Source organism: Ochlerotatus camptorhynchus, unplaced genomic scaffold, assembly GCF_037179485.1.
Source record: "Ochlerotatus camptorhynchus isolate MF236.1 unplaced genomic scaffold, CSIRO-AGI_Acam_v1.1 ptg000064l, whole genome shotgun sequence".
In the NCBI taxonomy this organism is placed as follows: Eukaryota; Metazoa; Arthropoda; class Insecta; order Diptera; family Culicidae; genus Ochlerotatus; species Ochlerotatus camptorhynchus.
Genome location: NW_027040554.1, coordinates 3,623,043 through 3,639,730, shown reverse-complemented (window position 1 = coordinate 3,639,730; position 16,688 = coordinate 3,623,043). Strand labels below are relative to the sequence as shown.

General features: G+C 40.1%; 1 protein-coding gene across 2 annotated transcripts in view; it reads left to right on the top strand.

Moving 5' to 3' along the window:
• Positions 1-13,650, top strand: part of Np (Notopleural) — a 125,718-nt gene extending 112,068 nt beyond the window's left edge. For both annotated transcript variants that reach the window (XM_065216587.1, XM_065216588.1), the window contains 5 exons: positions 8-185; positions 257-409; positions 521-636; positions 12,422-12,577; positions 12,642-13,650. In XM_065216587.1, coding sequence (XP_065072659.1) covers positions 8-185; positions 257-409; positions 521-636; positions 12,422-12,577; positions 12,642-12,802 — 764 coding nt within the window. In that variant the 3' untranslated portion in view covers positions 12,803-13,650. The remainder of the gene's footprint in view (positions 1-7; positions 186-256; positions 410-520; positions 637-12,421; positions 12,578-12,641) is intronic.
• Positions 13,651-16,688: the final 3,038 nt, after the last annotated feature.

Sequence of the window (16,688 nt, the reverse complement as noted above, 5' to 3'; positions counted from 1 at the left end):
TTGGCAGTGTGTGGCAAGCGAATGTTCCCGGAGCCCCGAATCGTCGGTGGAACGAAGGCAGCCTTTGGACGGTGGCCGTGGCAAATTTCCCTCCGTCAGTGGCGAACTTCAACCTACCTGCACAAGTGCGGTGCCGCTTTGCTGAACGAAAACTGGGCCATCACGGCGGCTCACTGCGTGGATAAGTATGAAGATGCTCCAGGTTCGGGAGTTTACCAGAGTTGAAGTGATCTAATCGAATCGTTTCTGATTTCAGTGTCCCGCCGTCGGATCTGCTGCTTCGACTAGGCGAGTACGATTTGGCACTGGAGGAGGAACCCTACGGCTACCAGGAGCGACGGGTGCAGATTGTGGCCTCCCATCCGCAGTTCGACCCACGGACGTTCGAGTACGATTTGGCCTTGTTGAGGTAATTTTCATTTTTAATTGTATTCTTCTGATCGGTTTGTTTTGATTTCCATATTCGTGCGGAGGTGGAATCGAATTTGATTGGGATTTTAATGGGTGACATTAATTTTAGGTTTTACGAACCGGTGGTGTTCCAGCCGAACATCATTCCGGTTTGCGTGCCGGAAGGTGATGAGAACTTTATCGGACGGACGGCGTTCGTCACCGGGTGGGGTCGACTGTATGAAGGTTAGTAGGAATAATTAGTTTCTGTTGGTGAAGGTTGACTTTTTTTTATATTGAATGACTAAGAACACATAATTTCAGTTGCTTTTTAGTGAACAAAACCGATTTCTTTTTTTTTTCGAACACCAAATATCATAAATTTAGGGGTTGAGAGTATTCAAAACATTCAACACACTAGAAAAAAGAAAATATCAAGAACTTAAATGTGTTTCGATAATCAAAGGTAGAATACCATCACCAATCCAAAGAGACAACTTTTCCCGTAATTTTCCAACTACTTATTAAAATATAGCGTTTATGGGGCCAAGTTTCTGCAGTGCTGTGGTTGTAGGTGGTCATAGGTAGTCATTGACTATTTATCAGTAAAAACAAAGAAAACTCAATTAATTATCTATTACCAATGAATTTATCTCAATTAATAACTGTGTAAGTATATCTACAGTTAGTTGAGAGCACAAAATAAGCTAATATGCGATAAGCAATAAGCTTAAAATGCGAAAATGAAGAAAGAAGATACAGAAATTTCGACAAATTCAGGAAAATTCCAAGAAAATTTCTGGGACGTAAGGGTAGTTATATTAACATCAGGAAAATGTGAGAATATTTTGAGAATTTTGTATGACTATCATGGAAATATTATTATTATTATTTATCTTTATTAGGGAGGCTTTCAGCCTTGGGCTGGTTCACCTCCAAGGATCATGGGAAAATCAAGAACTTAAAAAAAATAATGAAATCTAACTGTGTTGATACGAGAACTTCGAGGCAGTTTAATTGATTAAATACAAGGTGTCTTCAAGACATTTCTGAGCTCTTCAAAGAAATTAAGAAACCTTTACTTAGTTTCATGATATTCAGAAAATCCTGAGGATAGGAATTTGTCAGATACTTACACAAAGTTCGGTGGAATTATGAGATGTCCCTAGAATGCTACGAATGATCCGAAAACTTCATAAGCGTCAGGGAATTATGAAAATTTAAGGAATCTCTGAGAGGCATTGAAAACATTAGTGATGTCCAGCAAAGTTCAAGGGACATTAGTGATTTAAGGCAAAGTTCCGTGAGTGATTATGAATTTATAGCATAATTATGCAATTTCAATTGACTTCTTTTAAATTCCCAGACAACCAGAAGTCGTATAAAAACGTACACACATTATCGTAAATTGCTACAGTTTAAGTCAAAATCGTATGGCAAACCTCGCATTATGTTTAAGTTAAATCGTATAGAATGCAAATTTTCGACTTATATACGATGACTCATTTTTCTGTCGTACTGTATCACAAATTAAATCGGATTTCATCGTAAGACTTTTTTAAATTGATTTGTTATTATAGATTAAATCGTATATGATGATACATCAACTCGTTTGCAATTATACGAAAATATGCACGTATATGGCCTCCAATTTTTGTATGTATAAGCAATTTCTTTGCATTCTATACGACTGGTTTGTTTGTATATATGTTTGTATATCACGAAAACAACTTTGAATATACGTGTATTCTGGTTGTCTGAGTTGCGGGTACTTATAAAAATACTGAAAAATTCAGTCAGTCTAGAGAACTTGAACGAAACGTATGGCATATGGGAACGAAGGGCACGTCTGCAAATGTTCACAACAGTTGACTAAGAAGCTCTGGGCAATCGATATTCGACGTTAGTAAGTCACTGACGAAAGAAGCTTTGGCTGCATCTCTCCTAACGTTGAGTGAATTAAGATGAATCAACCTGCATCAATCAGCATAGCTCTGAAGATTAGTACCGTCATTCCAGGGTAGGTGACGTAGTGCGTAACTTTCGAACTTCCGTTGGACGGCTTCAATTCTATTTATTCCGTTTTGATAATACGCGGCGCCCACACCACAGCAGAATAATCGAGTGTAAACGCACTAAAGAGCAATATAATGCCTTCAATGAATCAATACACATCCTTGAAATGTTTGCTGAAACGGAAAATGAATCCCAATTGCGATGAGGCTTTTGAAACGACGTATAAAACTTGATCTTTGAACGTCAGGGATGAGTCTAGAAGTACTGCTCTCACGTTTTAGAGAGGTACAATTTAAAACGTATTCGTGGAGGGCCAGTGCACAGTGGTCCAGAATGATTTAGGTGGAAGTATATGTTTTAAGCCTTAAATTGAAACTTAAGACTAAAAATCTCTTTACAAAGTTGTTCCTTATAGTTAGGCCCTCATTAGTGAATGCACATATACCTTAATTTCTTCAAACTAAAAAGTTAGATTGTTTATTTCAATGATAAAAAGAATAATTCTTGAATTCATTGTCATATGAGGGTCTAACTATAAGGAACAACTTTGTAGAAGAGACTTTTAGTCTAAAGTTTCAATTTTAGGCTCAAAACATTTCCTTCCACCTAAATCTGCATTCTGGACGACTTTGCAGTGGTAGCTTACGCCCAAAGGAAATAACAGAGCATTTAGAAGCATTTAAGACCATACGATTCGTTTTGCACCAAGCAGCAAAGGCCTCTAGTTATCCTTGAAGAAAGAAAGCGTCACTTGGTTTGTTGATAACAGGTCGTCAGCTTTAGATTTTTTGGGGCATTTGAGGACGTTGCTAACATCATTCATGTATAGCAGGAAAAGGAATGGACCGAGATGACTGCTTTGTGGTACTCCGGACTTAACTAGAAACGAAGACGAAACGTGATCACCAAGCTTGACGGACATTTTTCGTCCAGTCAGGTACGAGCGCAGCCAACAGTAAAGGTTACCGTCAATTCCTAATCTGTCAAACTTAGCCAGGGAAATTTCGTGATCCATTTTATCAGAAGCAGCTGACAGATCCATATAAATCGCATTTACTTGCGAGCCTTTCTCCATTTGGCGAACGACAAAAGAAGTAAATGTCACAAGGTTGGTGTCAGTCGACCGTTTGGGAGCAAATCCATGTTGATCTGATGAGATATATTGGGAGCATTTCTGTGATTTAAGTCCAGGACAATCAGTTCAAAAAGTTTTGACGACGCACACAAGGCGGCAATACTTTGATAGGTAGATACAGTACGCGTGCATCCTATTTTATGAACCGGGAAAACCAATGAGTTTTTCCAGCAGCTAAGAAAAGCACCAGAAGCCAACAAAGAATCAAATATTGATGCTAACGGAGATGCAATTGCATGGATGCGATTTTTAAGAATAATGGCTGGAATGCCATTGGGGCCAAACCTGGTGGAACTTTTCAATCGGTTTGGTGCGGGTAGGACATCATCGGTTGTTATCGAATGTTGAGGACCAATGGCAGAGGCATTGACGATTTATTGTAGGCTAGCTGGTTCATTTAAGAAAATTCTGGTATATTGTTCACGAAAAAAGGATGCAAGTTTATCGGTAAGTGAAACTTCTAATTCACCATTGGAAATGATTGACGAAAGCCCGATCTTTTTTCGTTTATCACTAATATAGCGCCAAAATCCTTTCGGTTTCGATTTTAGACTCCGTTGCAAACGATTTTGATGTGCGTGATATAGCTGATTATTCAGTCTTTTATAAACCCTATTGGCTGTTACGGTAACGTGGCTTTGACGACGCAGTTTTGTTGTGCTGATTTTTTTTTCAATGCTTTCCTTTAAACCTTTTTTAGACGCTTCAAACGAGAGTTGGTCCAAACAGGGTAAAATTGTTTTTTACCCATCTGTGATTTCTATATGGGGGTACACTTTGTGAAAACCGAAAATGGAACATCTGTTTAAGCTAGGACTTTATCATTTTTCAAAATGTCCCTATTGAAAATTGCAAGAATTTACCCACATGACCATACAAAGAACGAGAAAGAAGCCACACAGCCAGGCATCCCAAAAGTACCGCCTCATGACAGTATTCCAACAGATGTCGCTTTCTTTTTCCTACAACAGCCTTGAGATTGAGAGCTATAAGCGACAGCCCACAGTAAGGCTGTCATACGACATGCAATGTTGCCATCTTGTGCAGTACACGACAGCTCGTTCTTATTCATGTATTTTGTTCGTTCGGCTATGACAGCCTCGGATGGTCATTCGTAACGTTCCTCGTACATACAACAAGCAGTTTAGCCGGCGCCGGTGGTGTAGTGGTAAGCGTGACTGCTTTCTCACCCCAATGGGTCTGGGTTCAATCCCAGCCGAGGTCGGTGGGATTTTTCTGAGGCATAAAAATCTCTGGTCACGTCTTCCTTCGGAAGGGAAGTAAAGCCGTTGGTCCCGGCCCATGTGTGTTGAATTGAATGGGTGCGATATCCTACGCAGGTGTGGAAGCTGCCTTCTTGCACATTTGATTGCCGTCAATGGATGGCAATCGATGTCCGTCGGTGATTGGCACTAGATTGCGGAACAGAGACCGACGTTAAATAAAGGAAAAGAAAGAAAAAAAAAATACACAAGCAGTCCGTCAAACTGCCGATTCGTTGCAGCTGTCTTTTAAATTTTGTTCGTATGTCGGGAGACTGCTACTACACTACCAGTGTGACGCCAAAGCTCGTTCGGTTGCTATCACGTTCGTGCTGCCCATTGTAAAATTTTCATCCGATATTTTTTTAAAACGCGCGGTCTTGAGCATATCAGACATTCCGACATTCCGGCGAAAAATATAAGCCTACCCGACACCAACCTGACTTCTACCAAACCCCAACCCGATTTTGACCCGACATTCCCCCGACATAAACACAGAATTGACCCTACAACGACCCGACATTTGGCCAACGTCAATCATAAATTGACCTTACATTGATCCGACATCGGGCCGACTTGTCTGTTCGGGATCATTTTTCTGGGTTTCTTGTATGGTTTCTTCCATACTCCACTGCCGTATATCAATTGTATATAATGTCTCGTGACAGCCACTTGGGTAAGCTGAGGGATGTCGTCGGTTTGTGAAGGCTGTCATGACGACAGAAACATTGAAAACCTGGTCATAAAGAAATGTATAAATTCAGCCCATTCGGTTCACTACGTTCCGAGCACGATGATTTTAGCAAAGCGGGTATAGATGCGACTGTTCTAATGCAGCTTTCATTCGTTCGTGCGTGCACTATTGCCAATATACTTTGAATTCAGATCTGAACGTACGGTAGCAAGCGGTAGTAAAGCACACAAAGCAACAGTCAATTCAGGTATAAGCCAACTGTCGCGAGAAGGCTGTACTATTTGGAAGACCGAAAATGGAACATGTAACAACTTAAGAAAGATTGTGAACGTTAATAACTCAGCTGCCCCTGGTCCAATTTCAATAATTTTATCACCAATCGATCAGAAATATGGCTACGCATCGATAACAATGCTTCCGAATGTTGATTTTCAACAAGAAACAATTGAAAAACTGGTAAATGTCCAGCATTGTCCAAAAGCGTCGAATTAACTAACAAATTCACCAATTACCTACATGCATATGCTGCTTCCCCAGCACAGTCCTCAGAGAGTAGTAAGTAGACGAAACAAGTCGAAGTGGCATTCGCCTCCGATCCTCGGGCGCGTGCGAATAGGGAGGATGGAATTGCGTAATATTTTGCACACTCATCGCCATACTCAGAACCACACGCTCACAACGACCACACCACTGTGTGGTGGTGTTCGGGCATCGAAATTAGTAGCAGCAGTAGCAGTGTTTTCGGCGTGTGGCGTTGAAAATTGTTCTCCAGTAACAACGAAAGGCTGCCTGCAAGCAGCGAGCTGCAGAGCCCACATAAGCAACCATCAAAGGAGGAAGAAGCTGCACCGCTATGCTATGGATCGGAATCAGTAGCTCTTCGTGAGTCGCTGCGGGTCGGTCTTCTATGCCAAGCGTGTCACCCTCGCTCCAAACGACATACAGCTCGACAGCCTCATCCGTGTTGAACACCCAGCTCAGAATTACTCAGCCATCACTACAAAACGGTCCTTGTCAGGGCCACCAAAAATTTGTTAAAGAGTATTATTTGGACATTGGTCAAGGTCATCAGTTCCCGCAAGCAGCTAACTATCAAGGCTCAACCTGTCTATAAAAGGTGTGGAATTGTAGGCCAGAATATATTGGTGCAATTAGTTTTTCCTCGGCTTTCATTCCGCACGATTCGTTCCTTTCGTTTAATAAATCACCCTTGTAGTGACGTCGAAAAGATTGTTTCAATAGGCGCTTACATATGAAATTTTATGTGGATTATAGAATTTTTTGTATGTTACCAAAATTTATGAATGGTTTGCCACTAAATGTTGAGATAATTTATTGATTATTGAATTATCACACTGTATATCATGAAAAAGCAGCCTGTTTGTGAGTTTTTGCTTGTTTTCAAGTAAGGAGTTATCATAAAAAACAAATCGCCAGCTGGTATATCCCGGAGACTTTGCAAATAAATCATCATGCAGAACTAGCTAGGATTTGTTTTACTTCATATTTCACAAAATTGCTTTCGAGTGTTAAGACATCGTCTCCCGCAAAGTTTACATTTTACATTACATTTACAGGTCAGGTTTCGACCAATAGCAGATAGATGTTAATTCTAAACAAGCCAAACGATTGGAAATTTATCTACCAATCTGCTAAAATGAACACTTAGTTAATTTTCAATTGATCACTATTGAAAAATACCAAATGTCCAACTGTTGCAATGGTGATCAAAATTATCACCGAATGTTTGAAAACAGCGCATTCCCTAACACAGACTTAAAAATCGAATTCGATGCGGTCCCACTGAACGGTGCTCATTCAATCACCGTAAGTGGTGGTGTCTAGTCCAGCAGCAGCTGTAGTAGCAGCAGCAGCAGCAGTAGTAGCAGCAGCATCAGGAGTGCTTTCAACAACAACAACAACAACAACGAAAGGCTGCCTGCAAGCAGCAAGCTGCAGAGCTCATATGAGCAACCATAGAGAAGGATGAAGAAGTCCCACCGCTAGGCTAGGATCGGAATCAGTAGCTCGTCGTGCTCAGCTCAGCATTACTCAACCATCTCTTCAAAATGGTCCTTTTCAGGACCACCATAAATTTGTTAAGAGTATTATTTGGACATTTGTCAAGGTCATCAGTTACAGCAAGCAGCTAGCTATCAAGGCTCAACCTGGTCTCTATATAAGGTGTGGAATTGTAGGCCCGAATGTATTGGTGAGAATAATCATCGTCCGACCATTTTCCAGAACACGCTGGTAGGAAGTGTTAAAAGTCCATATAGAATTTGAGAGAAGTGGGAATAATTCGCTTTGGGTGTATATTCAGTCCCCAGAAAGCCAATAAAATCAAATTTGTGAGAATATTAGCTCTCACGAGTTCAATCTCTCGAAGTCCCTCCTTTTTTACATATTCTGCACAAACGATACTTTCCGCCCCGCCCCATTCATATAATTCGGAAGGAAATCCTGTGAGGGGTAAATTGAATACACTTTAATACCAAAATGCACAAAACTAAAAAATTCATAAATAACAAAAAAATCAAAATACACCTTTTAAAGTCGGGTAGATGAATGGAAAATACTCAAGTTGACTGTCCCTTGGATTCTCTTCATCAACTTTCTCTTTGAAATAAATACTACATATTTGATACGCTTACAAATAAAAAACGGAAAGAGTTAAGATAATTGATGACTGATCAATTAAAAGAACTAAATGTTCACGTTTGTTCCGTCCCCTAGCGGTCCTACGTCAAGCTTCCGTTCGTGCCTCTAGGCACAGACCCTTCTACTTTTTTTAAATTCTTTGGAACAAACTGATCGATTGCTTTCAGTAATATGTTACAAACAATGCTAGCAGCTCGGTTCACATTGAAATGACGTATTAATACCTGTGAGAAAAGAGCTCAAACTGGCGTAATTGGCATCAACGAAAGTACTTCGAACATGACACTGCAACGAAAAATGGAGCTCGAATCATGCTGTAGTGAGTACCGAGTTCTTCACTAACAAAACAGAGGTCCAACAAACGATCCTTTTCGTTCATGGCTGGAAGGAATGGACGGAACAGGAGTCGTTGAATCGATAACAGAAGTTGGCTTGCCTATGCTGTCGAGTTGGAAGACCCCTGCACTACTCACGTAGCAGAGCCGGGACAACTGCTGAACGCTGACTGGAATGGCTCGACTGTGGTGGGAGGTATAAGGGCTGGCCATGAAGCCAACTTCGGTGCGTCCCAGTGTACAGTCTAAGACCACCCGCAGCAATGCGTTGCTAAAGCTATTTTAGCAACCCCCACCATAACGCAGCAATGGGTTTGAATCTGGAACCAGGGACAGCAAAGCGGTAAAAGTAGTCAATTTGTAAAAAAATAAAATAGAGTTCCGCGATTTTTAGAATCAAATTGTTGGGATTTGCATGGATGAATTTGCAGTTGAGACCAGGATGTGCACTCTGGTGACTACGGGACGGTCCTCGGGAACATCAGTAAAGGTGGTCTTAGCGCCCCTCGGTGATACTTTGTAGGGGAGCGAGCTGTCAACTTCTTAGATTTGTGTTAAACAGTGAAGTTGTTATTTAGCTTAAAAGCTCGATTTAACAATCGAGACGGAAGTAAATGGGATTGAAAAAAACAGTGGAGCTTTAGAATCTTTTTAACTAATTGATCTTCCGGACGACCGTTCCGTGGCCAGCAGAGTACACATAATGTTTTCTTAAATTGAAGTCGCCATCTTGGATTTCAAAATGGTGTTGGTCATCGATTTCCGGCCTATTGATGTGTAAACAAGTAAACCTGACACTAATAAAATTTACAGCCCCGTGCACAGTTCTATGCGTATACGCTTAAATCAGTGAACAAACAATTGAAAGTGATGGTTGATAGCTTCATCGTCGTTTGACAATTTCTCATCCCATTGTTTCATAATAACAAAAATAGCATTTTAGCTGTAATGAGCAATTGCAAGCCTGCCGGCAATTCAGGAACAAGCTGGTTGACGAGCACTGTGCAGCGAGGTGGTTTGTCACTTATTCTGTCATGGCGTTCTCTTGATGATCCGGGTGATTGGGTGACTCTGTGCTGAGGGATAAATTATCATTTGGCGTTGGAGAAGGGTGCAAACAATTTGTAACGGTCCTGTTATCCTTGAACTCACGGAATAATATTCCCTTTGGCTACGTTGCAGTCGAATGAGCCTTTCAGATCAGGACTCATACCGAGTTTGAACTAAATGAATGACAGATTACTGACAACCTTACTGTTAGTGACTAGTCTGAATGTCTCAAAGTCATTTGTTCCTAACTTCTGCATCACCAGCTCACGTACTTAGTGCACTGTGACGTCACGAGAAACACGCGAAAGGTATAGCCAAAACTTCTTCATGAAAGGTGGTACAGCGAAAGTGCTGTTAGAAGAAGATATTGAGCTTCAAGTTCCACACATCAAATCCTGTTGACGGCGTTTGGCAGGTTCAGGTTTATGAAACAATCGTCGTCTTCGCAAAGACCTAGTGGCATTCGTAGTACGAGTTGATGATTTTGGAGTAAGTGCACTGGAATTGAGTGAAGTTTAGAGGAAGTTCACTTCATCGAGAAATCATTACAAACGTACCGTATAAATTGCGACTCAGCGGGACCAACCGCGTAAAAAACATGTAAAATAATTTAGTGTACTGAACAATGATTCTAACTCAAAATCGATAAAAATAAAGATAGGACTGAGTTCTGGCTACCGGCAGTAAAACGCTATTGGCTATGAAAACACAAACTTATATAAAATGCACATAATTGCTTGTAACCGGAAAAATAACCATAACCCTAAGTAGCTAATAACAATATTAAATCTGCCGGTCTTATTCAAGGAAAAAATTCCATTGTTAAAGTTAAAATTATGTCAATAATGGCTAAATCGACTAAAACTATCTAAAGTAACCTTGAAAGCAAAAAAAGCCTTAAACTTTCAAATTTTCCGGAAAACACCCTAAAGGTGCTTCCAAAGAAGACATGACACGTACGCGACGTGACCTACGAAAGAAATAATAATAAATAACACGATTCTTTTGCATTGGTCACGTCATGTGATTAAAAATTAAATGAATGGCAAAATAGATCTGAAGACTATATTTTACAGCCAATTTACATGCAAATATAAGCTTAGCATTTAATTAACTAATTAGGCAAGACCAACAACTAATAAACTTAAAATAATCACTTGAGTACTTCCCACATTAATTAATTGATGTAATATCGTTCTACGTTTGGTCGAAAAAAAATATAATATGAACCATACATGCACTTATCAAAACCTCTCTTCCCATCTTAAAGTGTTTAAGGACAGCTCTTAATTTAAAAGTGTTTATGAAATGTTGCGCAACGGCGCCGGTGGTGTAGTGGTAAGCGTGATTACCTCTCACCCCAGCAGGCCTGGGTTCAATTCCAGTCGGCGCCGCCGGGATGTTCTGAGGCATAACATCTCTGATCACTCCTTCCTTCGGAAGGGAAGTAAAGCCGTTGGTCCCCGGTTCATGAGTTGATGGGTCGATAGGTAGGGTCCAGGTGTGGGAGCTGCCTTCCTGGCACGTCGGTAGCATTGGTGCTCAGCACGGAAAACAAGATCAACGGAAAAAACAAACCAAAGGAAAAAAAAAAAAAATGTTGCTCGAAGTATCTGTAAGATCCATTTTCTTTTTTTTTAAGGTCTGTCGTTTGCACCCCTTTTCTTCTAGCCCTTTTAATTATGAAGATTGTAAGCAGCATTCTTCCTCATATTTTTTAGGACACCACTTAAAAATAAAATCGATTTTTAACACTCATTTCATTACTGAATTAGATATCAAACATTTGATATCCTGTTATAATTGAAACATGAAAGTGACAACAAATTTAGTTTGTTGCCATATTTATAAAAACGTGTTGATAACTTATTTTGATAAATATTAACGAAAATGCCATCATTTATTCGTGATCAGTAGAGCTAGATTAATTTTCATTTTGATAATCTTCACATACCATGTCGATAGAAAATCTGTCATGGCAGTTTTACATGTCAAAATGGCATTATTACGAGTTTAAGAAGCAGTTTCCAAAAACTATAGAAATACTTCAAGGAACGGGGTTGACCGCAATGGTGACGTAGGACTACGTGGTCTTATATAATAAATCTTATTTGTTAACTGCAGCAGGAGCTTGTGTAGGAATAGGAATTTGAGCGGGGTTCTCTCTGTTATACTGTTTAGTATGACGCGCTTGACATAGATGGCCCACAGCGACTCACGAAGAGCTACTGATTCCGATCATTAGCTGTGCGGCTTCTTCCTCCTTCTATGCATGGTCACATTGGCCTGCAGCTCGCCGCTTGCAGGCAACCTTTCGTTGTGAACTGGAGAACACCACCGCTCACCGCACGGTGATTGAATAAACATCGTTTGGTGAGACAGGATGGAATTCAACTTTGAAATCTGTGGCAGGGAAATCGCTTTTTGAAGGCAATCGGTGATAATTTTAATGATCATAGGAACAGTTGTACATTTTTGCAATTTTCAGTAGTGAAATTTTGAAAAATGATAAAGTCCTAACCTTAACAGATGCGTAGGAATATTTTTGATCAATTGGTGATAAAATTACTGAAATTGGTCCAGGGGCAGCTGAGTTATTAACGTTCAAAATGTTTCATAATTTTGTTACATGTTCCATTTTCGGTTTGCACAAAGTGTACCCCCATATAGAAATCACAGACGTAGTCCTACGTAAAAAATGTATTAAAATTCATAAAGCAGTTTTCGATTGAACATATTTTACATGCTGTGCCAAAAGCTTCAGAATGACAATGAACCATCTTGTAAAGGCTAAGAATTATCTTGTCAAGACATTGCACGACATTCACTTGCATTATTTATCAGCCCTTCTAACATCTGCCGGTATCCACCATTTCAGACGGTCCACTACCCAGCGTCCTGCAGGAGGTGACGGTTCCTGTGATCGAGAACAAGATCTGCGAAACGATGTACCGAAGTGCGGGCTACATTGAACACATCCCGCACATCTTCATCTGTGCCGGTTGGAAAAAGGGCGGCTACGATTCCTGCGAAGGTATTCAAAATCGTTTTCATACGTTCAAAACTCTCTAGTTAATCTTCCGCCCCCGAAATTTCAGGTGACTCCGGTGGCCCCATGGTGATCCAACGGCCGGACAAGCGCTTCCTTCTGGCCGGTGTCATCTCGTGGGGAATTGGCTGTGCGGAACCAAACCAACCCGGCGTGTACACGAGGATATCGGAGTTCCGGGACTGGATCAATCAGATACTGCAATTCTAGGCGAGAGCAAATGGCATCGGAACAGTGAAATACAACGAATCTACGTACAAGCAACCACCCGTTGGGAGAATTAGGCTGCATTTCGAGCCCAGTCGGTGAACCCGACAAGGAAGAATGGCCGACTGGAGCTGGGGAAAGCAGTGTTCAGCAGTATTCGCGAGGCACATTTATACAAGCAGAAGAGAAAGAGGATCGGAACAAAGTCCAGGAATTTGTTCCTTCAATTGTTGATTTGTTTTTAGTTGGCTAATAGGTGTCACCCAGGAGGGGCAAGGTAAATGCATTGATCTGTCGATGTAATCGACCGTTGAATGGTGCTAGGTTTTTGAAACACTCAATCAACCTACCTGCGAGGGTAGCCGGATTTCATCGATAGATCGATAACGATAACTAGGAGAGAAAAAAAGGAAATCTTTGGAACAAGGGAAAACACTTTTAATGAACACAAATCGCTCAAAGCAACAACCAGTGAACGAAAACACCTCAAAAGTATCAAGAAACTGTACTCGTTATTATTTTTTTTTATTGGAAAGCAAAAGTAATCTTACTGCGCTAGAGTTTTAAACTACGGAAAAACCAATCGTAACTACTGTGGCGTGAAATGAATCGAATTGTTGGTTCAATTGTGCGAATGAGAGAAACATTGTGTGTGTGTGTTGAATTGTACTTTTAGACAATCTTATCTAAGTTGTGATAATTGGTTGTGAATGGATGGTGGATGCGAGTATTTTTAAAAGACATCGAAGAGTGATTGAGTTGTCGGCAAAAATGAAAAAAAAGAAGGAAAACTTTGATTGCCGCGATTTTAGAATAACGAAATTATTTATTTATTTATATTCATAACAAAAACTATAAGTTAAACGCAAATCATCAAGCAGTTCATTGTAACTACAGAGCTATTTCCAAACTAGGAGGATTTACAATGACAGGCAACGGAAGCGACTGGGCAGAATATCGGATGCCGTGTACGGAAAAACGGAAATCCAAACACCGGGCAAGTCGAAACGAGTGGATGTTAATTTTAACGACGAATATTGTTTGTAAATACGTATTTGTTAAGGATTGGACACGATGAAAATATATTTAAATTTTGTACAATATTTATGAGAATAAAACTTTGTTTATGTATATGAGCTAAAACAAGAAAACAAAACAAGAAGACACGATGACAGGTGCTTGTTGCTTTGCATTATGTAGGAGGAGTTTCCTAACTGCTATGCAGTACAATAGACTGATGCAACATTCGAGTTCTGATTAGTCTCTAAAATTCAAACTCATTTGATAAAAAAAAACTGACTTGGCACAAACCATTTGAAGGTTATATGGACATTACTATGGGAAAACATCAGAATTTTGTATCAATCTAGTGTACAATAATGAAAGTATCACAGCGCACAGTGAGCAAAAATTGACAAAACCGCGACTAAATTGAATATCTCAGCTGCCAAACAATTTCAGTCAACATGTTATACATATTCTCAAGAGAAAAACTCTGCTGAATCGATTGGTGGTGGTCTCATTGGCCGGAGATTTTTGCGTACCGAGATAGAGGGCCGGGAACAACCCGAGTTCCCGGTAATGTAGGAAATGCCTCTATTTATCGACATAATTTTACACTTTACTTAACGTATATTACTATAAATTCATAGCACTAAGTAAACATGGTGTTTGGTTTTCGGTCCAATCAAGAAGTGCCATCCCGAAACTTTCTCGAATTTTCGGTGTTTTTTTTTCAACCGAACTTTTTCTTAGACTCGGCATGTAAACAATTCCGACTACCTTGAAGGAAGTTCCCGATCTATTTCAGGGTGAACTATTGAGCTACAAAATGATTTTTTCGCGGAAGATTTATTTGCAATAAAGCACAGGGTTTTATCAGGGATACCCTATATGGTTATTTTCCTAATTTGTAGAATTAGCCATGTGAGCTCTACTGCCGTTCGTGTAAATGAATCAGTGTGTATCTGGATTTTCCACGATGTTGCAGACGAAAATGGAATATTGTACCACACTAGTAGCAATGGGCGATCTTGGATCGAAACACAAAATATCGATGCTTTTGGTTCGGTTAATCGATTTTTTTTAATCGATCTCAAACACGACAAAAATCGACTGGATCAATCCTTTTCATTCGATTTTTGTTTCGATCCAACAAAAAAAAAAATTCAGTGCATTTGTCTATGCAATTTAATATTGGAGTCTTCAGCTCACGCTTGGGCAGTTGAAATTGTGTCTGAGCAGATCTATAGTACCGAACGATGATTGCACAAATCTGTCCCCCCACCAAAACCAACCGGAGGCCTGTGGGATATTCATGACGAAATGGTAAAGAAAGTTATTAATCTACTTATGAACAAACATTCACTTCTTACGATATAGGGAGGAGGATTAAAAACATAGCATAAGTTAAACTAGTCTGTACGACACTGTCGAAGACGAAGAACAAATAAACAAATAAACAAATAAACAAATATTTCTGGTTCATCAGTCCTCTGCTATGTCAGAGCTGGATCGCCATGGGGGCATATCGGCAGAATTACAAAATTTCTTGCATCAGCCTGTTTTCCCACGTTCTGTCTATCTTTTTGGATGATGGGGAGAAAATCCGTAGTGTATATCCCCATGTAAACCCCATTGCTCGAGACTATTTATCAAGAATGGTAACAAGTGTTCCATCAGAGAGGCTATTTTTCAAAACTTGTGAAACCACACAGAACCTATATCGACTCAATGCAAAACGCATGGCTCAATTAGCTTTCTTGGGATCCCTCTCGGATGAGTTTTGAAATTAAGTACTTTTTTTATAATCCATTTATTTGTCAAGGCTCAAATGCGTTAGATTTGCGGAGCCGAATATTTTTTACAGGAATATCATTTCTTACAACTAATGTTAGTAGAACGGGGGCCGATTACTCGCGGCTTACTCGAGATTAGGGATTACATTTATTGATGATTTGGAGGGAGGACAAGGGAAAGCATTTTGAACTAATTTAAAACATAAACGTAAAGGATGACTAAAACACAAAACATTAAACACATACATCAACAGCTTTAAGAGCATGAGCATGATTGACCGCCCACGGTTGCTACTATGTTATTGTCAGACCAGCTGTAATTACACACAGAACCAATAGACGATGCTTGGGACTAGCAATCATCCTCAATGTGTAAAAACTGGTGATCTACAACTAGGCAATACCAGCGCCGGCCGCGCCCGAACACAGGTCAAGAAAGGAAGGGGTAGGAATGTGTTGACGCGACACTCGCTTTAATGGAAGCCGAGAACACCTCTGCACTTCCACGAGGAATCACTGGGATATTGGGTAATAGGGTTGGGTTTGCAGCAGGGTTCGTTTTGATAAACGATAAGCTGAATTGATGTCCTAACAATCATATAACGCGAAGAAGCTTGGGATTGAACCCACGGTCTTCTGCTCATTAAGCAAAAACGTTTGTCACTAGGCAGACGAGCTCCTTTTTTATCATCGAGTTGCTGTTATTAAAATGTAGTCATGTTAACAAATAAAACAATTGAAGAATCTTGAATGTGGATGGGCTTGAGATTAGACTCATGATGCTCTGCTCAGTAAGCAAAACCGGTTGCTCTAAGGCCACCGAGCCCCTCATATCACATTATAGCGTTACTCAAGTTTTTATGACTATTCAGACCCGGCACCGATGACAACGAAAAGTTTTACGAAATAAACGATAAACAAGCGATCTAACCAAACATTTTTAATATGAAAGGATCTGGGACCGCGTTTTTCTGCTCAGTAAGCAAGCCACTGCAACCGACGATCTTTGAAATCCTTAAATTAAAAGCTATGAAAGAGGTCTTCATTAAGATCCATTTTCTCGCGACGTTAAATGTTTCGATTTTCTCTTT